Genomic DNA, 27,344 nt, shown 5'->3' with positions numbered 1-27,344 from the left:
ATTGGAATAGACACAAAAAAACATAAAATAACAAACCATTCTCATCGATCTTCAGCTGTGTCAGCCTTGTTCAAGCAAGGTGTTATTGAACAGAAGCTAATTAAATTAACGGGTCACTCAAATAGAAGTTGTCTAAAACCATATCTGCAGCTGAATTCCAGTCACCTCCAGAAGTTGATCGAAAATCTCAGAACAAAAAATGAAGCTGGACCTTCGAGTTCCCAAATGTTACAGGTCAATAATACACAAAATCATGCTTTGGTAGAAAAGAACAAATAAATAAAGATTATGTTTCGTTGATATGGTGCATTAATTGTCTCGTGAAATAGTTTTGTCGAATTTTCTTTACGTTGTGAGTAAGAATTTGTGATGGTCCAAGTTTCTGAACAGGTTCTGCTGATAGAAAAGATAAACGCCATTACCAAGCGTAGTTTGATATTCTTAGTTATGACCGTCTTATTTCATAGTCGTGACAATAAAGAATTAGAACTTATAATAACAATTAAGAAAGGAAAGACCTCGTACCTAGGCCACATAATTAGAAATGACAAATATAACCTGCTACGAATAGTAGTTGAAGGGAAAATAGAGGGCCGAAGAGAAGTAGGCAGAAAAGCCATGTCATGGCTTCGCAATATCACTTGGACGGGCATGAAAGTTCAACAAATATTAAGAGTGGCGGAAAATAAAGAATGTTTTAATGTAGTGATCGCAAACCTCCAGTAATGAAGGGCACCAGAAGAAGATCGTTGCTGACCTGGCCATTCTTCTTAGCTTACTCCATTGTTTGTAATAACAGACTCCACGTAATAACCCTTAAGTACGAAGAAATAAAAAACATTAATGCAAAAATTGAAAAATAATATCACTCAAACAACAAGTTTTTTAGCTAAAGGCTAAAGATTGGCTAGACTAAATTAAACACGCAACCATAATAACATATCAATTTCTCTACAACGTTCTTAAGGACTGCATACATTTCGTTTCTTAACGAGGAAACGCCTTGTAAGGCATAAGTATAAGATTGGCAATTGATAAATTAACAAAAGATTAAAAAACGAAGGACAAAGAAGTCACGGATATTGAAAAATCCATTGTAAACATATATGGATATTCAATACTAAAGTAAAAATGAAAGTGTAAAAACAAAAAGAGAAATCAAACGATTTCTACTTAGCGAAACCGAATTCAAATCTTAACCACTGTGTTTCCTAAAATTTGCGAAACAAACAGCTGGATAAATTACTCGGCAAGGGAATCTAAATATATCAAAACAAAAATCTAATACCGTCATTCTGTGAAAGTGTAAAACTTTATAATACAGTATACTCCCTCTATAACGAACACGGTTATTACGAGGTTTCGCTTATAACGAGATACATTAGATGTCCCGTGAAATTTATATCGAACTATAACCGTCTATAGCGAGGCAAATTTGGTTATAACGAGAGAAAATAAGATCCAAAAACGTGTTTTTTACGTTTTTAGTCCGGTCGTGGCTATAAATAAATACCTTTTCAAACAGCCCCTCAATAAACTTAACTGCAGCCCGCAATAAACTTCTTTACAATGAATAAATACAACTGTTTCACATCTTTAGAAAATATATGATAGAATGATACTGGACCATTTAAAGCAGTTAAAAATAACAGAGTTCAAACAATATTTATTAGCATCTTATATTGCTCCGAATGGCTTCACTATAGGAAGTTAATGGTTTAGAAAACTACAGATTCATATGTATGCAGAGTATTATGATTGTCTGATATAACGAGATCGGCTTATAACGAGGTAATTAGTCTGTCATTTCAGTTCTCGTTATAGAGGGAGTCTACTGTATTAACTAAATAATTTTTGTAGTAGTACTTGATCAATTCTTTTTTTTTTATATTGTAACTTACAAATTTCAAGAGTGCTACTGTACTTACCTCTACCTTTGTCATTTGGATCAAAAACAAGTTGAAGGATATTACAATTATCCACGTGTCTATTTTCATCCGACTCCAAAATGTCGGTTACATAAATCTTCCAAGAATGTTCAGTATTTTGTAGGGACCTACTGAAATTTTCTTTGTTACGCACATGATAGAGATCAGTCATTACTAACATATCTGTCTGATTATCGCTAGTGGAAAACCACCTGAAATATACATTTCCCGCTATAGGACTGTTGAATCGTGCCACGGCAGTTTTTTCTTTAGCTTTGTCCACCTATTAAAAAAGATGTAAAATTATTATTTAAAAGAAAATAAGTGACAAAATTAGAATCAAATAATATTGTTACTAATAAATAAAAAGTTGTTCCCTGAAACAGATTGTTAATACGCTGATAGAACTTTTTATTAGATATTTAAACGGAGACAATGTACCTGAAAGCTGGAAAGGAGAATGGGTTTTACAGATCCATAAAAAGGGGATTAGGCAGACTCAGATACCAGTACTCTCAGTAGATTATATGGAAAAGTTATGAAAACCTTAGTCAAAAAACGAATTCGAACCACTGGAGCTGAAGCAACAAGCAGGATTTCGAGTAGAACCCAACTAAATGAAAAAAGAATGACTAGGGCTGGACCAAATAATCTATTATTTGTGGACTTGACGAAAGCTTATGACACAATACCCCTATGTAGACTATGGCAAGTATTTGAAAGCTCAACTATTAATAATACACTTATGAAAACAATACAAGGGTTCGGCCATGATTTATAATCAAAATTAAGGATTAACAACGAGCTCTCCGAAAAATTTATGGTAAATAAGGAGCTAAGGCTGTAGTCTATCTCCAACATTCTTCAAAATCTACCTGAACTACTGAAGAAATGGAGAAGAACTTGTTCTGGAATAAGTATAACATTCAACGACGAAATAACCTTATATACGCTACATTTCGCGGACGATCAAGTAGTAATCGCATAATACCAGGAAGATCTACAATTGATAATACAACGATTAATACAAGAATACCACCTATGGGGTCTAAATGTTCAAGAAAAGAAAAACAAAATACATATGCATACTAGGAGTTTGGACGATTTTAAATTAAAAGATGGAAAGGTAATTTCATCATGTTCCGAATCTATCTATTTGGGAGCAAAGATGCCAAATCTTTTTGGCAACCACCATCATAGAGGAAATACAGCAAAAACAATTTATTTGGCACGGATATTTACAGAGAATTACAAACAATCAACTACCTAAATTATTATTGGATAGGCAACCACCTGAGCGAAAAACCAAACGAGGAAGACCAAAAACGACATGAATTGATGGAGTCCAAAAAGTCAGAGAGAGAGAGAGAGAGAGAGAGAGAGATACACGACCAGAAAACTCGGTCGATAAACGCAAATGAAGACGAAACCAGAAGGCTCAGGATGCTATGAACCGGTCGTTATATGCATAGTTCTTTAGTAAATGGTAGGACAGATGTAGTACTATTCTCCAAAATAATTGGTGAATAAGCAATGTTACAGATAAATAATTTTCAAATAATATACCGGTCACAGTGTTTTATTCTACATATATAAGAAGAACTTACCATAGTAATCGAGGCACATATAATTTGATTGGTGTCTTCATTTTTAAACAGTAACGATTTTCCGTATAAGCCTAATGGTCCACTGATTTTTAATTCTTTGGTAACATATTCTGCAGTTTGATTGTCTGGAAGGATGAGATAGCCAAAAGAATCCTGCAATGGCAAGATCTTTTTTCCTAAATTTTGACATCTGTCTTCTAGCTGGGAGTAATCTACCGGGAATTCAGAGAGATACCAGGACCATATTTGAGTAGGGTACTCTAGTGTGGTTTTTAAATCAGTACGGATTACAATCTCATCTTTTAATTTGGTGAACGAAATTGTGCCATGAAGACCTTGGGAAGAGATGTAACTTCTAAGTTCCAATGAATTTGACGTTTCCAAAACTAAAAACCCATTAAAAAATATTTATTTATTAATATACGGGATAACCCCCATTACAAAAAACTGAGTGAAATTAAAATCCTAATTATAAATAAAACAAAATATTAACTATACAGTGTGTAAAAGCCAAATGGAATAAATTCATTATTTAGGTTACTGTACATATTTATAAAAAATCCCGAAACGCGTCAAATTTAAATTATAACTTGACATTCTTTAGCGTGAAAATGCGACCCCTACCTTCAACCCCCTTAGAATGACAGGTACAACCCCCAATTTTTAAAATAGGAAGTATAGGCTTGTGATATATCGTTTGAAAGGTCTTTTCATTCTCCATTCAAATATGTTGTCGCTTTCAAGTTTATTAAGATTAATTAAGATAAAATAAATTAAAATCATGTGGTTACCGAAATTCGCTAAAATATACTCAAAACTTATTTCCCGTTTAGGTCTTGATAATGAGAAAGTGAACAAAAACCATAGCAATGTGGTTTTTAGATGGTAACCATTAAAAAACTTTAAAGAATTTCCGTGGCAACGTTATTTTAACACGCATTAGTAAATTGTTTTATTTAAGTTGTCAGTATTTTAATTTAAGTAAAAAGTTCGTTCAATTCAATTCTGAAAAATGGTTAGATTAACGGAAATGCATAAAATAACAGTTTTACAAATGATTGGTTACGGAGATAACACCCGAACACAACAGGAAGTAACTCGCCTATTTCATGAGAAATTTCCTAATTTACCGCCTATATCCCAAGGAACAATAAGTAAAATAGAGAAGCAGTTTCGCGAGTTTGGTCATGTAAGGCAGATAAAAAAAGCAGCTGCCAATGCACTGAGTGATGAACTCAAATTAGATGTGTTGCTTGAGTTTCAGGAAAATCCACATACATCAAGTAGACAGGCATCCTCTGCATTCAATGCTAGCCATACATCGATAGTAAACATATTAAAAGAAAATAAATTGCATCCCTATAAGATAATACCTACTCAGGAGCTCATGGAAGACGATTTTGATAGAAGAACTTTTTTTTGTGAGCAAATGATGGACATGTTGGATAACAATATTATCCAATTAGAAGACGTTATGTTTTCTGATGAGTGTACTTTTTCACTTAACGGTCATGCTAATCGGCAAAATTGCCACTACTGGGCCACGGAAAATTCTCACTGGATGAGAGAAGAACACACTCAATACCCTCAAAAGGTTAATGTTTGGGCAGGGATTGTAGGAAACAATATCATTGGTCCCTTTTTCATTGAGGGCAACTTGAATGGCAACAATTATTTGGCACTACTTCAAAATGATGTCATTCCAACGTTGGCAAATTTATATCCTGATCCAGGAAACCCTCAAGTTCCAGCGAATACGATATGGTTTCAGCAGGATGGAGCACCACCACATTACCAACTTAATGTCCGGCAGTACCTCGATACAATATTTCCCAATCGGTGGATAGGGAGGCGAGGATCGATTGAATGGCCAGCGCGATCACCTGATCTTACATTATTAGATTTCTTTTTATGGAGATATGTGAAGAGCCATGTGTACAAAACTAAACCTTCTGATTTAAATGACTTAAAAGAACGAATAACACTTGCGATTAGGTCGATCACGCCTGTTATGTTAAATAATGTTAGAAGACAGTTTTATTTGAGATTAGGATGTTGCCAAGACGTTCGCGGTGAACATTTTGAACATCTACTTCATTAACATTCATAGTTCTTTTTCGTGTTCTACATTTTATTACGTTTTGCATTTCATTTTAGTTTTTGATTATATTGTAGCGAATTTCGGTAACCACATGATTTTAATTTATTTTATCTTAATTAATCTTAATAAACTTAAAAGCGACAACATTTTTGAATGGAGAATGAAAAGATCTTTCAAACGATTTATCACAAGCCTATACTTCCTATTTTAAAAATTGGGGGTTGTACCTGTCATTCTAAGGGGGTTGAAGGTAGGGGTTGCATTTTCACGCTAAAGAATGTCAAGTTATAATTTAAATTTGACGCGTTTCGGGATTTTTTATAAATATGTACAGTAACCTAAATAATGAATTTATTCCATTTGGCTTTTACACACTGTATATGAAACAAGATCAATTAAAATAAACAAAAAAGTACCTATAACTTGTCAAGCTCTTTTTATCGGACTTTTAAATGAAGTCAAGGAGGCACCAAATATTTCTAAATTTTTCCTATTTATAATTTTCAGTATTCGCTCAATGGTGAGTGCATACCATAATTTGTACGGTAAAAAGGTATATAAAACAGATCAACATATCTGAAACTTCTGGAGGGAACATATAAACTAAGAGATTGGAGAAGTTCAGGACAACAAATTAAACCATTTATTAATTTAAACACAAATACTAAATCATAGTTATCTCATAATATATTAAAAATTTGTTCTGCAATCTCTCCAATGTAGTAGAATGAATTTGGTATTGTGGAGACCATACAATAAATGCATATTCCACTTTAGATACGACCAAAACATAATAAAACGTTCTTAAAGCCCAAACAGATAGTCTCAGTCAGTTGCGAATGATAATGACTAAAGATTTTAATGAATTAACTGTTACATCATTTATATATTTTTTTTATTATTAAATTTGCAAATTTACAATCTGCTATTACAAGCTATTCGTAAATGTGAGTATTGCAAATATATAAGAGGAGAAATTATCCACTGATAACACTCCCAATACTAACACTAACAAATTAAATTAATGTAGGGTAGTAATGTATTACATTAATAATTTGAAACTAAAATTTAAATGAAAATTAAAATTTAAAATTGAAATTAGTGAATAAAGTCTGTTGGCCACATTTCTTCAATCTTCGTCCGACTTCTAATTGGAGGTGTAGTTGTCTTGCTTCCTCGTTGGGGTGGTCTGGCAGATGTTCTAAATAATTTCTTGTTAGTCTGCTGATTTCGTCTTCAACGAACGGTATACCAGAGTCATCATGCAGTGTTTTGTTACTAACGTACCACGGCGCGTTGAAAATCATTCTGAGTATTTTGGATTGGATTTTCTGAATGATTTTGGAGCAGCGCCACCGTGTGCTGTTCCATCAGGATGGTTGGTGTTGTAAATAGAATAATGAAGGATCTTGAACATCGTTCTGTCAGTGAAGTGGGTTTCTGATATGAGTAGAATATCAATTTTGTTATGTTCAAGAAAGTTAGTACCTTCTGTGTTATGGTTGCTTAGGCCGTTGGCATTGTGCAATTCGTAGTGACTTAAGTTCCATTACTGGATTTATTTATTACTGTGGAAAGCATGTTTAAGATCACGCTATTTTGATTTATTAGTTGTGAAAACATAGCTTTGAATTTGTTAAGGAAACTCTTCATCATCTATCCAATGTCACTTTTTGTATTACTTACATGTGTTCCACTTGTTATTTGAGCGTAAGTTGCATGTTTTTGGTTGTATGAGTTCGTATTATTATGGACATTATTTACATTTGTTCCACCTGTTGCTTGTGTGTAACTCGCGTGTTTTTGATTGCTTAAGTTCGGATTATTCTGTACTGTATTTCTGTTATATTGCAGTTGATTGTTTGCTGGAGTGTGCGATGATACTCCTCTTGCTCTGATTCTACTGCTAATTAACTCTTTATATACCATGCATTCTTTGTAATTTGCGGTGTGTGCTCCATTGCAGAGAGCGCATATGGCAGGTGTGTCCCTAGGTTTTTTACAATCGGCTGACATATGGTTGCCTCCACATTTGACACAGTGATAAGGTCTATTACAGCATGTCTTAGAGTGTCCATACAATTGGCATCTGGTTCACTGGATAATATTATTCTTTTTATACGGTGGCTCAATAACTATTTTCGCGTTATTTATGAATTGAATTTCATATATTTTTTTATTATTTTGATTAAGTTCTATATCGACGTAGAACATCATTACAGGGTCCTTACTTAGTCTGTGTTTTGTATTTACAATATTTCGTACTAAATGCCTATGTTTTTCTATTTCACATTTTATTATATTAATGGGCACTGTATGATGTAGATTACGAATTACAACTCTGTATGCTCTATCCTCTTTCATTTGGTACGTATGATGCACAATTTTTTGCTGTTTAAATGTCTTACCAGTTTTCGGAATGTTTCAGAGTCTCGGGAATTTATTTTTATTGTGTTGTTTTTTAATGCTGTACAATAGTATGTCTCTGTTTTTGTTACTTCTGATAGGTTATTAACTATTTTATTGTATTCAGTAACACCATATATAAAAATTGGTGGGGGTTTAGAGGTTGCTGGAGTTTCGTTGGTATTTTCTGTACTATTATTGTTGTCGTTTTCGTTTTCATTTTGTAGAATCTGAAATTTATTGCTGTTCACTACCGTGTCTTCGTTTTCTGTTGGTGTCGGAGGATTAACTTTACCTTTTTTGTTACTATGTTGTATAGTTTGCCATTCGTGGATGTTCGATGACTCAATGTCGCTGATTTCCCCTGAAGATTCTTTACTTTGTAATGTATGTGTCATCTCAATAGAATCAGAAGCTTCATTTTGAGGTGTAGATAATGTGGAATTTATTTTAGGATTGTATTGACAGTTTAAGGAAGATTGTGATAGTACTTGGTTAGGAAAATAATATATTGTTGGTGGGTTGTTTAAAATTTGTGCTGAATTTGGTTAAAAGTTTTGTGGAAAAAGGACATTTGGGCATTCTGGTTGAATTTGCTGATTTTGAATATTTATAGGTTGACCATTAACAGTAGCAGTATAAAAAGGGACATTCACCGATAAATCTGGTGGAGCACTCATTTTAATTGTTAAATCTGTATTATCTTAATTTTTAAATGGTTTATAAATAGTATATCCACTTGATACACAATAATGACGGTAAAAACGAGGCCGGAACCAGTTTTTAATCACCACTATAAACTTTCTCCTAATTCGTATCGATATTTACAGGTCGAGAGTCAAATGAATAGTACATCATTTATATATGTTGTACAAAACGCAACTGCTCATCAAATGTGACTCCTAAGTCTATTTAACCTAATGTCAAAACTAACTGTTTTGACATAAGATAATTCATTATCATTAATTGTAGTAAGAAGTATCATTTTTTCTAAAACCTCTATAAAAACTTATATAGCAGCATTTAGCAACATTTAAATGCAAAATATTATTTTCACACCAAATACTCAACCGGTTATATAAATATACTCAAAATAAATGTCTGTTTTATTTCAATATGGTAGCTAATTAGCTTTTACAGAAACTGTTCATTTTTACACATAAATTATATTAAAAATTTCTAGATTAAAAATAAGAACGTCTATAACGTTTCTGAAAAATAGAATTATATAAGTTCTGTGTTATACTTTAAATAATTTAAAAATTAACTTGGAAAATCTTAAAAACGAATTGGCTAAATCAATTTTTGAAGGCCATTGAACATAATAAACCCGCATATTTATGTTTCGTAGACCGAATAAAGGCTTTCGATTGAATTTAAGTCGGATATGTCTTACAGTTATTATATTAAAGAGATATACCAATCAATATTACACACACCATCAAAAACATCTATTCCCCCAATCGAATGCAGAAAAAGATCAATGGAAAACAAACACAGCTATACCTGTACAAAGCGAAGTCAGGCAAGGTGTTTCATTAAGCCCTCAACAGGGGGAGAATGGGGAACAGAAAGATCCAAATAATATTTTACAATAAACTTTACGCTACACTAATCGCTGAGATCGAACAAATTGATCGAACAAAATAAACTACTATAATGCTTATTATTAAAACCCATTATATATTTGTGTATAAAATTACAACAGTCACAAATTTGGTAAGTAATCGTTTGCGAGGATACAGGTTGTGACTTGAATTAATTGAGTAGTCTCAGTGTAACGGGTTCTAACTGTATGTAAAAGAATTTTATTTTTTCCTACTTTGTAAATTAGATTTCTTTTTACTATTATTTTGTTACTAAATTCCTTGGACACTCCTTGGATCTTTCCCTGCATAATCAGTTGGAGCAAGGTGTATTTCTTTCCACGTGTAATACGTCCGAGATATTCTAATTTTCTTGTTTTTATTGTATTTAAAATTTTCATTTCTTTGTTCATCCTTCCCAGAACCTCTTTGTTTGTGACGTGTTCGGTCCATGATATTTTCAGAATTCTCCTGTACACCCAAAGCTCAAATGATTCCAGTTTTTTCATTGATGTCGCATTCAAGGTCCAAGATTCCATTCCATAAAATAAAGTCGAAAAAACATAGCACCTCGCCAACCTAACTCTTAGTTGCAGTTTTAAATCCCTGGTACATAACACTCTTCTCATTTTGTTGAAATTTGCTCTAGCCTTTTCTATTCTTATTTTGATCTCCTGATTGTAATCATTTGTGGAGTTAATCATTGTTCCCAGGTATGCATATTTGTCCACTTGTTCGTCCACATTTCGTCTTCTTAACATTCATTGTTAGACCATACTCTTTACCATACTCTGCTATTCTGGTCACCAGTCTCTGAAGATCTTCAATGTTTTCGGCTAAGATCACAGTGTCATCCGCATATCTAATGTTGTTAATGGGAACTCCATTTACCTTTATTCCAGCTGTTTCACCCTCAAGAGCTTTTTTCAGGACCTCTTCGGAGTAGGCATTAAAAAGAATTGGCGACAATATGCATCCCTGTCTTACTCCACATCTAATTTCAATTTCTTCTGAAAGCTGTTCGTTAACACGTACTTTTGCTCGCTGTTTATAGTATAAATTTAATATGATCCTGAGGTCGTTGTAGTCAATCTTCTTTGATTTCAGGACATTCATTAATTGTTTATGTCGTACTTTATCTAATGCTTTATTATAGTCAATAAAACATGCGTATATATATTGATTGACGTCCAGGCATCTTTGTATTAGTATATTAAGTGAAAAAAGAGCTTCACGTGTTCCTATACCTTTCCGAAAACCAAATTGTGTATTATTAACGTATATGTCCAGTTTGTGATATATTCGGTTATGGATGACTTTAAGTAGTAACTTTAGCATATGAGACATTAAGCTAATGGTGCGGTAATCGCTGCATTCTCTTGCGTTTGTCTTTTTAGGGAGACAAATAAAAATAGATGTTAACCACTCTTTGGGTAATACGCCTGAACTATAAATTTGTTTCAAGAGTGTCACTAAAACATCAATGTGCTTCTCATCTAGAATTTTTAAGATTTCTATAGGAAGCATATCAGGTCCAGGGCTTTTCCCACTCTTCATTGTTTTTAATGCATGTAATATTTCTTCTTTTGTAATATACGGACCTATTTCTTCTGACGTAAGTTCTATGTGCTCCAGATCTCCTCTTTCATCATCGAACAATTCGTCGATATATTCTGCCCATCTTTGTACTTTCTCGTCCGTATGTGTTATAGCAGTACCGCGTCTATCCAGAATTGCACAAGTGGGATTTTGTTTTCTTAGTCCTGCCAGTTCTTTGACTTTCTTGTGTAGGTTAAACAGATCATATTTATTTTGAAGGTCTTCGATCTCTTTGCATTGCTCTTCAAAGTATTTTTCTTTTGCCTGCTTTATCGTCTTCCTAATCTCGTGGTTTATCTCTCTGTATTTATTGTTATCCTTGTTTTTAAATTGGTTAGTGGTTAAATTTAAATTTAACCACTAACCTGGAAGTGGTTAAATATTTCTTGTATTTTGTTTATTTTAAATCATTACTGAATGTTGGAGGCATCTACTGCCTTTGAGCTGGCTGGAAATAACTGAAACTTTTATTGTCGGTTAAGGGTCCCACTCATTATCAGTTTTCCATTAAGTTCAGGCCGATGCATTCAAATGGTTACAATCTTAGACCATTAAAGCTTATAGACACGCCGTATGCTATACACCCGTTTCGAATAGTGCAGCCAACATAAATTGCTTTGCGCAGCGATGCGTGACGTCAGTTTACGGCAGAAAACGTTCGAAACTAGAAGTGTTTACAGGCGTTTGCAAACTGTTTATAAGTTCCAATTTAAAACTTTTCCAATACATTAATTTTTTTTCTTATGGTATTACCTTGCAGTGCATTTAATTGTACGCAACGACAAAAAAAGGGTCAGATATATTATTTCATAGATAAGTAAATTCATAAATTAAACTTGGAAAACCTACCAGAAATTGAGCACATATAAATTTACTTTTTTCTTCCAAAGTGTTTAAAATAGATACATATATGAGAGTCTTATATAATTTTCATTTTATATTTACGTTGAGAACTAAAGGATAAAGTAAATAAATTGTTATAGATTTCCTAAAAATTCATCATTGCAGAAAATTTTAAACCAACAAAGAGTTTTGAAATTTGCTCCAAGCATTTTACAATGGATTCGTTTATTATTAGTGGATGAGTTAAAAAAAAAAACAACTCAAAAAAGGTGCTGTACTCAGCATTTTTGATTTTCCAAACCGTTTAATTAAGGAAGTAAAAACTAGAAAATTTTCAGTAAAAAGAGAAACTGTCTCAGACAAAACAGACTCTAAAAATGAAAATATAAATAGAACAACCAGTAAATCTACTATCCTAAAGACTCCAGTAGAAATTCCAGATGAAACTACCTTAGAACTTCTCTTGAAAAAGTGAAGACATTCTGTTGGTGACTTTGTTAAACAAGGATTATCTAACAGAGATCAGGAATATAAAGTAGTAGCAAACAAATTATTTCAAAAGAAAAACAAACAAATTAAAATATTGCAACAACAAAATAGAAGGCTTTTTAAAAAAGTTAATACCTTAAAATCTTTACTAGAACATCTTAAAGAAACGCAGATGATCTGTGAAGATTCCTCCCTGAAACTTTCGGTAAGCAAAATTATTTATACCTACTTCATATTACTGATCTATTTAGTTTTGGTATGTATAACCAGTTTATTATTTTATATTGTTTGTAGTTAGTCGATCAAGGTTAAATTATTGTTTTATATTTTATTAGGATACGATGCATGCTTTTGCAAAAACTATCTTTAAACAGCTGCATAAATCTAAGAGCACCAAAACGTTTCCCCCGGAATTAAAAAGCTTTGCTATCACTTTTAATTTCTATTTGCCAAAAGCGTACTTGTATGTCAGAAAAACTTTTGCTAATATGTTGCCGCATCCACGAACTCTTCAAAAGTGGTATCAGGTAGTAGCTTGTGAGCCTGGATTTCAAAAAGAAGCAGTGAAGGTATTAAAACAGAAAGTAGTTGAACTTAAAGATAAACGAAAATCATGTATTTGTGTTTTGATGGTTGATGAAATGTCTATACATCAGAAAATAGAATGGGATGGTGGTAAGTTTTTAGGGTATGTTTAGCTTAGCAATTATAAAAATATCATAACATATATTTTCTATTTACATAATTAAAAACTTTAATTGTAGGTATGTTGACATAGAAAAATTCTTCGGAAGTCAAAGCAAAAGAAGCCATTGTATTTTTAATTAATAGCTTAAATGGCACATGGAAACTACCAATAGGCTACTTTTTAATCGATAGTTTATCAGGAGTTCAAAAAAGTAATCTGGTAAAAATGTGCTTAAAAATAATGCACGAAGCTGTTGTCGTAATCACAAGTTTAACGTTTGATGGTGCAACATCAAATATTAGCTTGGTTAATCATCTTGAAATTAATTTATCTATTAATATTAATAAAGCCTATTTTTTACATCCAGTCACAAATTACGCCGTGCTACGCCGTGCCGGTGTAGTTTCCAAGAAAGAGGGGTTCTGAATTGAGGAGGGACTCTTCAGTACTTCTTGGAAAACACACTCGGAGAGGGGTAGTTCTCAACCTCAACACGACGCGTCCCAATGGCTAATAGGGAACGTCCTACAGATATGTGGGAGCACCCGCGGAGAAAATCTTTTTACCGGTCTAATACTGAATAATCACAGGCGGTAATTATGATTTAACCGGTTGTGACACTGCGAAATCACCGAATGTTTGCCGGTATAAGCAAACCCATACTTACTGACCATCGGCTGCGGGCGGATGAGTTGGTAAATGGGAGGGCACTCTTTTGTCCTGAGATTGAGAAATAGATCTCAAAGGTGGATGAACCAAGATAAACGGCATAAGGATGCAGAAGGCAAGGAGAAACCACTGCATTAAAGATCCCTAAGGATTCTCAAGAACAACCACAAATGGACGTAAATCAAACAGTGGCTCCGAGTGCCCGGCGTCCCTTTAATGGGACAGAGGTGCGAAAAATCCCCGGGCGGAGAAACAATTTTAGTGTAAGCGATTTAAAACGCATAGCAACGTAGAATATAAGAACACTTTATGAAGCAGGAAAATTAACAACAGTCATGCTAGAAATGGAGAGATTATACATACAAGTATTGGGCCTTTCAGAAGTTCGATGGCCAAATTCTGGAAACTACACCAAGGATAATAATACTATTTTCTACTCAGGCAAAAGCACTGGAGAACACAGCCATGGTATTGGTATTATTATCAACAATAATTTAAAAGAGTTTGTGACACATTTCATTCCTTTTAACGAACGTATGATGCTACTTCAGCTGAAAGCCAAAGCTGTAAACATAAATCTAATCCAAGTGTATGGTGCAACATCTGATAGCAATGATGCCGAGGTCGAAAAATTCTACGCGGACTTAGAGCTGTTAACAAAAAACATAAAGAAGCAGGAGGTAAAAATAATTATGAACGACTTTAATGCTAAAATCGGTCGAGGAAAAACTTGAAATATAGTAGGAAATTTTGGGTTAGGTAAAAGAAATGAAAGAGGAGATAGACTAGTCTAGTACTGCCAGGAGAAAGAATTAGTCATAAAAAATACATACTACGACCTACCGTTACGAAGATTATACACGTGGACTTCTCCAAAAGATAACACCAACAATAAATTCAGAAACCAAATAGATTTTATAACGATTAACAAAAGGTTTCGTAATGGAGTACAAAGGGCAAAAACCTATCCAAGCGCTAAAAGACGACAACTGCCAACAGCAACTAAACACAGAGATAAATAAATTAACTGAAGGAAGCGTGGAATGGGCAGATATGAAAAAAGCCATACTAAAAGCGGGAAAAGAGGTCCTACGTGAAGAAGAGAAAACCACTAAAAAAGACTGGATGACACCAGAAATAGTTGAGCTAATATCTGAAAAAAGAAAATACAAAAATAAAGATGAAAATAAATATAATACCATCAAGAATAAAATCAAATATGAAATCAGAAAGGCTAAGGAGGAATTGTATGAACAAAGAATGCCAGGAACTGGAAGAACTCAGCATTGCATAAAAACATGAAAGAACTTACAGGCAACACCAGACAAAGAAGAACACTCATAACAAGAGATAATAATAGAGGAAAACTTACTGAAGAGAGCAAAATAAAGGAAGTATGGGAACAATACATAATCCATCTGTTCCATGACGAGAGGGAAAATGAACAAGATATAGGTGAAGAAGAACAATACCTACAAATTTTACCCTCAGAAGTAAAGAATACCCTACAGAATGCAAAACAAGGAAAAGCACCGGGTCCTGATCAAATTCCAGTTAAACTGTTAAAAGCCTTAGATGACGGTAATATAAAGAGACTCACCCAAATTCTCAACCACATATATGTAGAGGGCAACATCCCGGAGGAATGGCTTAAATCGATATTTTTACCTATACCAAAAAACAACAATCCCAAATCATGTAATGACTATATGTAGATTGATAAGCCTAATGTGCCACCCTTTAAAGATTCTGAAAATTGTTCAAAACCGAATTTATAAGAAATGTGAGGAGCAGATAGATCAAACGCAGTTTGGCTTCAGAGGAGGCATGGGTACAAGAGAGGCATTATTTGCGTTGACGGTACTCTTGCAGAAATGTCGGGAATATAACAAGAGTGCATATGTATGCTTCATAGACTTTAGGAAGGCCTTTGACCGAGTGCAGCATATGAAGTTAATAGATGAATTAAAAAACATCAAATAAGACAAAAAAGACATTGAGTTTATTAAGGCTATATACTGGAACCAGAAAGCAGTAGTAAAGGTGAACGATATAGAAACAAATAATATACCGATTGCGAGAGGGGTCAGGCAAGGATGCGTCTTGTCTCCGACGCTTTTCAACGTGTACTCACAGGTCATATTCAGAAAACCCTTATGGGAAAGAAAAGAGGGATTAGGAATTGGTGGAGAAATCGTAAACACCATGAGATTTTCAGATGACACGATAATTATGGCTGAGAGTATAGAAGAACTACAAACTTTACTAGATGCAATAAATAGTGAATGCATTCAAATGGGACTTGACATCAACACAGATAAGACCAAATTTATGATATTATCAAGGAGTCCAATAAATAATGAACAACTAACTCTAGATGGACAGAAGTGACAAAATATAAATATCTGGGGGCTTACATCAAAATAGAATTAGATCAAGACCAAGAGATCAGGGTACGAATAGAAATGACAAGGACAGCGTTCTTAAAATTCAAGCAATTGTTTTGTGACAAAAATCTGAATACTGCGCTGAGACTGAGGTTTGTTGAATGTTACGTCTGGTCCCAACTATTGTACGGGGTAGAAACATGGCCGTTAGAAACGCAAATAGTTAAGAAGCTTGAAGCCTTTGAACTTTGGATATACCGGAGAATGTTGAGAATTCCATGGACTGCCAGGGTCACCAATGAGGAAGTGCTGAGAAGGATGGGTCGAGACAAAAAATTGTTGAGAACAATAAAAGTAAGCAAGAATGCATACCTTGGACACATACTGAGGAATGATAAATATAGTCTTATGCAGGTCATCATGAAGGGTAGAGTCGATGGCAAAAAGGGAATAGGTAGAAATAGGAAGTCATGGCTGCGAAATATTCGAGACTGGACAAACATGACTGTAGACGAATTATTCCATGTTGCAAAAGACAGAGAAATTTTTAGAAATGTGGTCGCCTACCTCCGTTAATGGGGACGGCATAGAAAGAAGAAGAACTCACAAATTAACCAATATATGTATTATTTGACCCTCCACATATATGTTAACGCTTATCCGCAATACTTTGGGTAATTATAATTTTTTTTCAATGGTAATAATGAAGCGATTAGATGGGAATATTTAGAAAAAATGTTAGAAATTCAAGAAAAGGAAGGCCTTCAACTAGCAACTAGGATAACCCGAAGACATATTATTTGGTTTAAAGAAAAAATGAAGGTAAAATTAGCTGCCCAAACTTTCATCCAAAAAGTTTGCTAAAGCATTAAATTATTTAAAAAATAAATACTCAAAGAAATTTAAAAACAGCGAAGCTACTGAGAATTTCATCGAACGTATTATTGAAATATTTGATGTTTTAAATAGCAGAAATTTATTGGAAATACACTTAAAATCCAGCTTGCAACAGCATAATAAACATACTATTCTTCAGAAAATTAAAGTTTTCGTCAATCTTCATTTTTTCCTACAAATTATGTTTCGTTGGTTTTGTTTAAAAATTGTTTGTTATTTAATTTTAACTAACCGGTATTAAATTTATATGGTTTTCACACATGTTTTTTAATTTCTAATACACTTGTGTATCTTGTTTAACCTTAAAAGTTCGTTATTTTCTCTTTATTAATGAGCCATATGTTGTCTATCTATGCGAATAATCAATTTTATTATTTTATGTTAAGATCGCTTCAATTTATTTTATTTTGCAATCGAGATTTTATCTGCACTGAATCCAATGCTCAGACCTTATTAAAATTGTGAGATTAAACATTAGATATTTTGCGCAACTGAGTAAAAATGTATTACCATGTATACGCTGTATAACTGAATTACCATTACTCGCTGTAATACCATGTATACGCGGATAAACGTAGACGAAACGGTTTGTAAGATTATTGTAGATTGCACTTCTCTTAGATCATTAATAAAAGTTATAATTTCGAAATAATTTTTAATAATAAGAAATAAAAATTCTCACTTTCTTTCCAGTCTACAAATAGTAAACGCCTATATTCAGCAGTGGACGCTATAGGATGTGTGATGTTCTCTGATACTACAAGCCAAATTATATTAGGACTGCCTTTCAGGTTCCAGCTCATTTTTCTGCCTCTTTTTTGCCTCATATTTTAACATCCATCATTTGGTTTTTGAGGTCCCGTCTGATAGTTTGGTTTCTTCTCAATGATTAGAACAAGCAACTTAGATTGTGACTGACAGTCTCACCCTAGAATAACAGAGACACACTGTGTTGGGTTGTTCTCTGGTCTCACTGAGAATTACCTTGCATATTCATACATATGTACCACTTTCAAAGTAAAACCGTTGCACGTCACAATTTATATAAAGTGACGTCACTTATATTTACAATTTCCAGAACGTCAACGTTAGAGTTCAAATTTTCCTAACACAGCTAATAATATGAAACCCATACGGAACTGCTCGATCTTTCATAGACGTCAACATGGTATAATAATCAGAAAAATGTAATCATCATTATATTGGGAATTATAGAATTATATTGATTAAATAATCAAAAACATTTGTTATTATTAGTAATATAAATTTTATAAAATAAGTCTAATATTCCACAAAATAATAATTTTCATTAAATAGATTAGACAATTGTACGCAATTGATACGGAAATACTTCAAATTTTAATGACAGTTCAGCGTGTGGCAAAAGTGTTGCCGTTTTTTAGAGTAAGAATTTTGTTTACGTTTTGATTTCTTACACAATTTGATCATAATATATTAATAAATTGTATTTATAAATACATACTAAATTTTGATTAATAGCTTTAAAAACTAATTATTGTTGTGTATTGTGATTGTGCTATGCCAAAACAACTAAATAGTCTGTAGAAAGCTGATAAGCTTTCATATAGGATAGATTATTTTGAACAAGAAATAATGGCGGGACGTTTTTACCGTTAATGCTCTAAAAGAGGTAAGTTTAAAATTTAGAATACATAATTTTGTATTAAAATGTTTTCTTATGTATTTTAGTGTATTGCAGTAGTCTTAAAATAGTCGAAGAAATAAAACCAACAAGACAAAATACAAAGAAGTGAACCGTGAAATTAAGAGAAAAATTAGAGAAGCCAAAGAGAACTGGGTTCTGGACAACTGCAAGGAAATAGAAGAATATGATAGAAAGTACGATAGCTTTAACGTGCATAAAAAGATCAAGGAAATAACAGGTAAAAAAGTGTAACAAGCATCCATAGTAAAGGACAAAAAAGGTAAAATAATTACAGATTTAAACGAAAAACTGGCAAGATGGACAGAATACATTGAAGAACTTTTTGCAGACGAAAGACCAGAAATAGCAGTGGCAGAAACTACAGACGACACAACAGGGCCTGAAATCCTAAAAAGCGAGGTAGAATATGCTATAAGGAACACAAAAGGTGGTAAAGCTGCAGGACCAGATGAAATTCCTGTAGAATTGTTGAAACTAATAGACGACGACGCACTTGAAATAATGGTGAACCTCTTTAACACAATTTATAGAACAGGCATCATACCAAAGAAATGGCTCTCCTCTACTTTTGTCACAATCCCGAAGACGAATAACGCCAGAGAGTGTTCAGACCACAGAACTATAGCATTTATGAGCCACACACTAAAATTATTTTTAAAAATAATTCACAAAAGAATATTTAATAAATTAGAAGAGGACATAAGCGCCACACAGTTTGGATTCAGAGGTGGACTGAGTGTGTTAATGCAAAGATGTTTGGATGTAAACCAAGACCTCTACGTAGGTTTCATAGATTTTGAGAAGGCCTTCGATAAAGTCAGACACCAAAAGCTGTATGAAATCCTAAGAAGCAAAAACATCGACAGTCGCGACATTAACATCATATCCAGGTTTTACTGGGGACAAACAGCAAAAATCAAAGTTGATAATGAGTTAACCGAAGAAATTGAGATTCGTCGAGGTGTGCGTCAGGGTTGTGTGCTTTTTCCACTATTATTCAATATATATAGCGAAACAATATGTCAGGAAGCGCTCCTAGAGCAAAACATTGGTATGAACATTAACGGAGAGTTAATTAACAATAGACGATACGCTGATGACACGCTAATAGTAACAGATAACCTAGCAAGTTTACAGTTTTTGATGGAAAACATAAACACCCATACCAAAAAATATGGTCTAAAACTGAATATCAAAAAGACTAAATTCATGATTGTAACAAAGAAGCTATACACCAATGTGAATTTAACCATAAATAATCAGCCAGTTAAAAGAGTTACGTCCTACAAATATTTAGGGGTTTGCTTCACTGATACTAATGACCAGACAAGAGAAATCAAGAGGCGAATAGAGATAGCGAGACAATCGTTTGTCAAAATGAAAAAGTTCCTATGCAGCCGGGACATAAATATAAACTTAAGAACGAGAATTTTAAGGTGCTATGTTTTCTCCGTTCTGCTGTACGGCATGGAAGCCTGGACACTGAAAAAGATAAACATCAAAAACATTGAGGCTTTCGAGGGAGAATGTTTAAAATACCATGGACAGAAAGAGTAACAAATCAAGATGTTCTGCTGAAGATGCGGAAGGAATGCGAAGTCATAAAAACCATACAAACGAAAAAACTGGAATATCTGGGCCACATAATGAGAGGAGAAAAGTACTCTCTGCTTAGACTCATAATCCAAGGAAAAATCTCAGGAAAGAGAAATGTGGGACGTAGGAGGATTTCCTGGTTGCGAAATTTAAGGGAGTGGTATGGGTGCAGTTCAATACAGTTGTTCAGAGCTGCAGCCAACAAAGTAAAGATTGCTGTGATGGTAGCCAACCTCCGATAGGAGACGGTACTGCAAGAAGAAGAAGTAGTCTTAAAACTAAGTGTATTTACTGTTAAATAATAGTTTGACAAATACTTGACATTTTAAAAATTCCTCACTTACTAACTATTCTGATGTTTTGGCAACGCTGTGGGGTTCTGACGTCGTAAATCTTGAATGACGTGCATGCATTTTTATATGAAAAATACTATATTTACAATTTGACAAATAGTTGACATTTTAAAAATTCCTCACTAACTATTCTGATGTTTTCGCAACGCTGTGGAGTTCTGACGTCGTAAATATTGAATGACTTGCAATCATTTTTATATGAAAAATTCTATACGTATATATTTTTTCTTGTCATAAAATGATCTATTTGGGAATGGTTTTCTCCAGTTTTGTATGTGACAAATTGACTTTCTCCCTTTTGAAAGAATGTGTTAACAATCTCCATTTCTAATACTACTTCTTGAAAAAGAAGAAAAAGTGGATGCAATCGCAAGAAGAATGGCAGCAACACACAAGCAAAACCAAAACATGTCGGATGCAAGAACCATCGAGTAGGTCAACACAGAATACAAAAGAATAAGAGAAGAAAAGAATTTTTAGTAGAGGAAGAAGACTACATCAATCCAGCAGAAGTTGCCTAAATAATTAGAAGATTAAAAGAAAGCAGAGCACCATGAACAGAAGGAATCCACAACATTGCCCTCAATTAACTACCAAAGAAGATAATAGTACAACTGTACTATATTTTCAAATACGGCCTGGAAAAAGCGCATTTTCCGAACAACTGGAAGCATGCCAAGATCATCTCTCTACTAAAACCAAGGAAGGACGGAATAAGACAGAAAAGTTACAAACCAATCTCACTACTAAAAACATTAGGAAAAATACTGGAGAAAATCATCTACAGAAGGCTGATGAAGCACAGAGAAAGAAGATGAATTATTCAGGAGGACAAGTTCGGATTCATAAGAGGAATAAACAGCGAACTCCAACTAGCAGTAGTCATCAGCGACACGAAGATCAGATTCAACAGGAAACAGAAGACAGGAATGGCCATCCTAGACATCGCGAAAGCATATTACACGGTCTGGAAGAAGGCACTAATCTAGAAGATGGACAGAGCTAGAGATTACCTTATTATTTAGTTAATATATGCAACACTTATCTAACTAATAGAACCTGTTAAGTTTCAGCCAACCAAAATATGTCCAGAATTCAAGAAACCCAAGAAGGGACGCTACAGGGCAATATACTCTCCCCCATTTTATACATTTTTGTTTCAGACCTACCAATAGATCTAAGAACAAGTACAGCCGTCTATTCAGACGACAAAGCAATATATGCAACAGGAAAGGATGATGATGAAGGAGAAGAATAGTCCAAAACATAGAAAACCACCTCGAAGAATCAAAGAATACACCAAAAAATGGAAGATCAAAATCAACGCCCAAAAGATGCAAATCAAGTCCACCAGTAGTAGAAAAAACAATAGGGGGAAACAGGATCCAGTCATAAGATTCAGTCAAGTACCTAGGAGTCCATCTCGACAGGAAACTTAACTTCACGAAGAATACTCAACAAATAGATAAAAGCAAATGCTGCTAAAAAACTAGTCATCATCATTATCACCAAGCTGTATGCGTCCACTGCTGGACATAAGTCTCCCTCAGCTTTTTCCATCTGTCTCTGTCTTGTGCGGCTTGCAACACACTTTAGGCCATCAGTCCATCTAGTTGGTGGGCATTCTCTTGCCTTGGTCTCCACTCTAAAATACGTTTTGTTGTCAAGAAGATCCAATTATACCAGGCCTATGTTAGATCGGTTATGCTATACGCTGTCCCAGTTTGGAACTCCACATCGAAAACCAACTGGAAGAAACTAGAAGCTACAGAGATGTCATGTTACAAGATCATTGTTGGATTAACAAGGGAAGAAAGAATAACAAATGCAACCATTAAAGAAGGGCTCCAGTATACACCGCTAGGGAGGTGGCTGAGAAAAGGACAAGATACTGCAACCAACTAGATGTCCACTAAGCCACAAGAAGACTCCTTAAGACCAGAGACATCCTCGTAAAGAATTGGATCCAGATGATGTTCAGATCAAAACATAGACTGATCGACCATATGGTCAGAGTCTAGCTGGGTGGTTGCCGAAGACAGCCAATCAGGAAAGTAGGTACGATACCGATAACAGGTACCTACAGAAACAAAGCCAAGGAGTCCAGGACAGAAAATTCAAGATCCGAGAGGAAGCAGTCCAACCAGTAGGCGGTGCGGAAGCGGCACGTCAAGAAAGAAGATATATTTTAAGTTGAAATATCTTGTGAGTTGTGAAATGTAATTATATTAAGGGTAATAAAATTATAATTATAGTAAGGGATTTTATTTTTATTTTATTATTCGCAAATTATAATTTATTTTGTTGTTTATGTATTAACAGGCTTAAATAAAAATAAATATATTTTGAAAGCAATTAGTTTGGATTTAACACCTGATTAAACCTTAAGTGCGCACTATTGAAGCAATCTACCCTATATAGTTTATTTCAAGAAAAATGGTTGAGTGCTTAATTATTGCAATAAAACCCGACCGCAAGTACCCCAGCTTAGTCGACATTAGTTGAGCAGGTAAGTATTCAGGTAAAATTGAAGCTACTGTGGAGTGTCGTTATCTTGTTTGTATAATAAATTCCTGGTAATATAAAAACGATTAAAAAATCATATAAAATTATAAAAACGATTAGAATACATTTTATTTGATAAAGTTGTAAACATTTTAACAGTGAGTTTCACTATCAATGGTTGATCTTTTAATGACTACAATAAATTTGTTGATCGTTAAGTACATCCTGGAATAATTATACAGGTTCCCTCTATTATGTATAATTTGTAAAAGTATATAAAACCGATGAGAAATTTTTAAATATACATTTTGTTTCATTTAGTTGAAAGTGTTACAAGTGTTACCAGTGTTATACCTATTTATACCTATAAAACAGCATTATGTGGCGTCCGTGGAAAAACATTGATGGTGCTTCTTCCAGTGTTCCAGCCAAGAAAAAGCATTTATCTGCTGACGCTAAAGAAATCGTAAAAACAATATATAGTTCTTTACTTACAAGAGGACTTACTGCTAATACTGCTGCCAGTGAAATATCTGATTTAACGAAAATACCTCTAGCCACAGTGAAAAGAATTACATCAAATCCCATTAAGTCAAGAAGGAAGCGTAAGGATGCCGGTTCTACCAAATGTATTGACGAAAGTGATAAGGACTTAATAAGACAAAAAATTTACACAATGTACGAAGATCAACGGATACCTACATTAAATGCTTTAAAACAACGGCTTACTAATGATGATACACAAATAAACTGTAGCCGCATTAGTCTTTGGAGGATTTTGTCTAAAATGGGCTTCAGATATCGTACAATTGACAAAAGGCAAGTGCTTATGGAGTCCCATCGTTTACAAAAGTGGCGTACTGAATATATAACTTCCATAAGAAAGTACCGTACAGAAGATCGACCAATAATTTATCTGGACGAGACATGGTTTGACACTCATGAAACAACATCCAAAGGATGGTCCGATTCTTCCAATAGGTGTCAAACAAAAGAACAACAGGATTAGAAAATGGTTGGGTCCCAAATGCCTTATGGCTTTCTGCAAAGAACATTAAAGACTCCTGCGTGGACTACCATGAGGGTACAACGGCAGAGCTTTTTGAGCAATGGTTTAAGAATTGTCTTATACCTAACCTTGCTCAAAATAGTGTGATATTAATGGACAATGCAAGTTACCACAGTCGTCAATTACATAAGTCTCCAAGTGCAAATAACACGAAAATTGAAATTCAAAACTACTTGTTAGAAAACGATGTATATTTTGAAGAAAGTTATTTAGAAAATGAACTGTTAGAAGTGTTAAAATCATTTTCTATTAAAAAAGTATATGTTTGTGAAGCATTGGCCGAGGACATGGGACATACAGTGTTACGGCTTCCACCCTACTATTGTTTATTTAATCCCATAGAGCATATGTGGCATCAACTAAAGTCAAATGTTAGGTCACAAAATGTTTCTCCGACTTTAAGTGGTAGTGTAGTCGAATTAATAAGGAAATGTGTTGATGATATCTCCCCAGAAAGTTGGAAAAATTCAGTACGCCATGTAATGAACGTAGAAAATTCATATGTTACTTTGAATCACATAATTAAACGAATTGTTATTAATCTTGAAGACTGTTTGTTATTTTGGGTATTTTTTTGTAAATATTAACTTGTATATATTTTTCTATATTTTTTTTTCAATTCATCTATTTTTTGTACATTATGTATTCGTTTGTATGTGTATACTGTAAATAGAACTATTATTACTGTACATTTTTAACGATATGCAACTAGGAAGAGCAAAAACTTTTAAACACGCCAGTTTTTTGCTGACAGTGCTAAGCCTGTAAAAAGTGTAAGGAAAGTACCTTTCTGAATTTAGATCCATATACTACAATTATTCACGTAGAACAAAAAACTACTTTCTTCATGTTAAAAATTGTTCAATTATCAAGTATATTCACTTGAACAACCTGAAAATACCATATGAAATAATTTAATAAATTTTTATAATCGTGTATTACATAGTTACCAATGAAATATATTAAATAACAAACTTTCTGAAGTGCGACCCTGTGTACTTCGGTAGTTTATTGAGAGACTCTTGTATACACAATAGGATCAACTCAGGTAACCATTAAGCACTCAATCATTTTTCGTGAAACAAACTTTACCTACTCATAGTTAATCACCCCTGCATTCAGACTTTTCCACTGGTGTCAAATATTCATTCCTCGCTTGTTATAGAACATGTTTTTTAATTCTCATGAGAAAATATTAATTGTATCTAATATGGTTATCTCAGTTGTTTTCGCCAGAATGTCAAAATATTAGGTTCTTACATTATTAAAAAATTAAGGCTTTTAGTAAATGTTCTCGTAAAGAATATAGACGCAGATGCGTCTATATTCTTTGGTTCTTAACTGTTAAAGCTGATGTCAAAGCAAAAGCCATTCACTGCTTTCCGGAATTATGGAATGTGTAGTCTAGAATATTTCTTTCTAGGAAGAAATAATTTCAGACATCATATCATAATCCCCTAGAAATTTTTTCTATTTCTAGAGTATTTATTCACGTTTTTAATAAGATCTCTCGATTCCTCAGATTTGTTTTCCATATCCTACAGTTTTTATCTTTTTTGTGGAATGGTTTCATAATTTTATTTCTGCTAGTATTATTTGGTATTATCTAAGTAATGTCATTCTATTTAATTGTTATTCCCCTAATAGACAAATATAATTTGTGTTAAATATTCGGAAGACCTAGTACCTCCTTAGACAATTAGATACTTATGTAATAAGTTATTAAAAAAAGATTATTACTATATTTTGACGTTTTGGTTTTGACTATCAATTTATCAGAATATATATTCAAAATATCAATCATTAAGTACTTCGCAAAGTTTATCAATAATCCTTATGAACTAATAAAAATGGGTAAATTATAGAAATACAAATTAGTTTCGCGTCTAATCTTGTATTGAACTCACTCAATTTTCTTACCTGTTAACAATAAAAATAACGATAACCACTTAATCATAGTACTATCCGTATAAACAACACAATAAACAATTAAAAGTCACTACAAAATCACATATTGTCACCACCATCACTCAACTAAAGTTAAAATAACTTGAGATATTTTTAAACAAGAACTCGTGAATGGTATTCTTGTACACTTACAGCACATGTGGTTAACCATGAGTGACTCGATTCGGTGCTCGATGCAGTTTGTCAATAGAAAGCGGGAATTTCGCTTGCTGTTGCTAATGTTTTCTTTAACAATAGTTACGCGCATAGACGTAGGGTTGGGGGAGAGGTACGGGTATTATTTAAAAGTAAAGAAATAGGCAGAATATTACATTTTATACCCATTTTATGTTAATACCATTTATTTTAACAAGCGTATTGATTTTATTACAAAGAAGAAAACAGATTATTTAATACTTAGATCCGTATGTCCCCGAAAAATACCGTACCTATTACCGTACGGCTCGTTTTCACGATGATAGTACTTTCGCGAAAGTACTCTCACCATAGTAACCTCGATAGTGCTATCATGAAAGTGAGGTGTTTACACATATAAAATATTTCTTTCTAGGAAGAAATAATTTCAGACATCATATCATAAGCCCGTAGCCCTTTCGTGACCGGCTGACACGATCGTGAGCTCATGTTTATATGGGTATCAATATCAAAATAAACATATTTTTACTGGGATAGATGATTCAATATGTTGTGTCTATCATGCATTATCAGCACAACTGAAATTATTTAACGAATTCGCGATTAGTTTGCAATAGAATACCCGAGAAGATGGCTGTGTATTTTGATGACAAAACCGGTAAACGTAAGTAAAAGATATTTTGTTTTTATTTTATGTATTTATTTTATGGTAACGGGTTTGTGGTATAAGTAAAGTTTAAACTTCGTGATAATAAACAAGATTTAAGAAATTATTGGTTTGTTTGTAGAGATCTTGTCCCATAATATTTGAATATCACGATAGTGAGTTGT

At 33.6% G+C, this 27,344-nt stretch overlaps 1 protein-coding gene across 1 annotated transcript in view; it reads right to left on the bottom strand.

Moving 5' to 3' along the window:
* Rsod (superoxide dismutase family protein Rsod) overlaps positions 1-26,577 on the bottom strand; it is a 72,507-nt gene extending 45,930 nt beyond the window's left edge. The window contains exons 1-3 of the mRNA XM_072522864.1: positions 26,331-26,577; positions 3,536-3,921; positions 1,929-2,211 (exon numbers count right to left, since the gene is read on the bottom strand). Coding sequence (XP_072378965.1) covers positions 1,929-2,211; positions 3,536-3,921; positions 26,331-26,367 — 706 coding nt within the window. The 5' untranslated portion in view covers positions 26,368-26,577. The remainder of the gene's footprint in view (positions 1-1,928; positions 2,212-3,535; positions 3,922-26,330) is intronic.
* Between the last annotated feature and the right edge of the window lie 767 nt (positions 26,578-27,344).

The sequence above is a fragment of the Diabrotica undecimpunctata genome, chromosome 2, assembly GCF_040954645.1.
Source record: "Diabrotica undecimpunctata isolate CICGRU chromosome 2, icDiaUnde3, whole genome shotgun sequence".
Taxonomy (NCBI): domain Eukaryota; kingdom Metazoa; phylum Arthropoda; class Insecta; order Coleoptera; family Chrysomelidae; genus Diabrotica; species Diabrotica undecimpunctata.
Note: the sequence above shows the minus strand (reverse complement) of the source record. Positions and strands in the feature narration are given on the sequence as shown.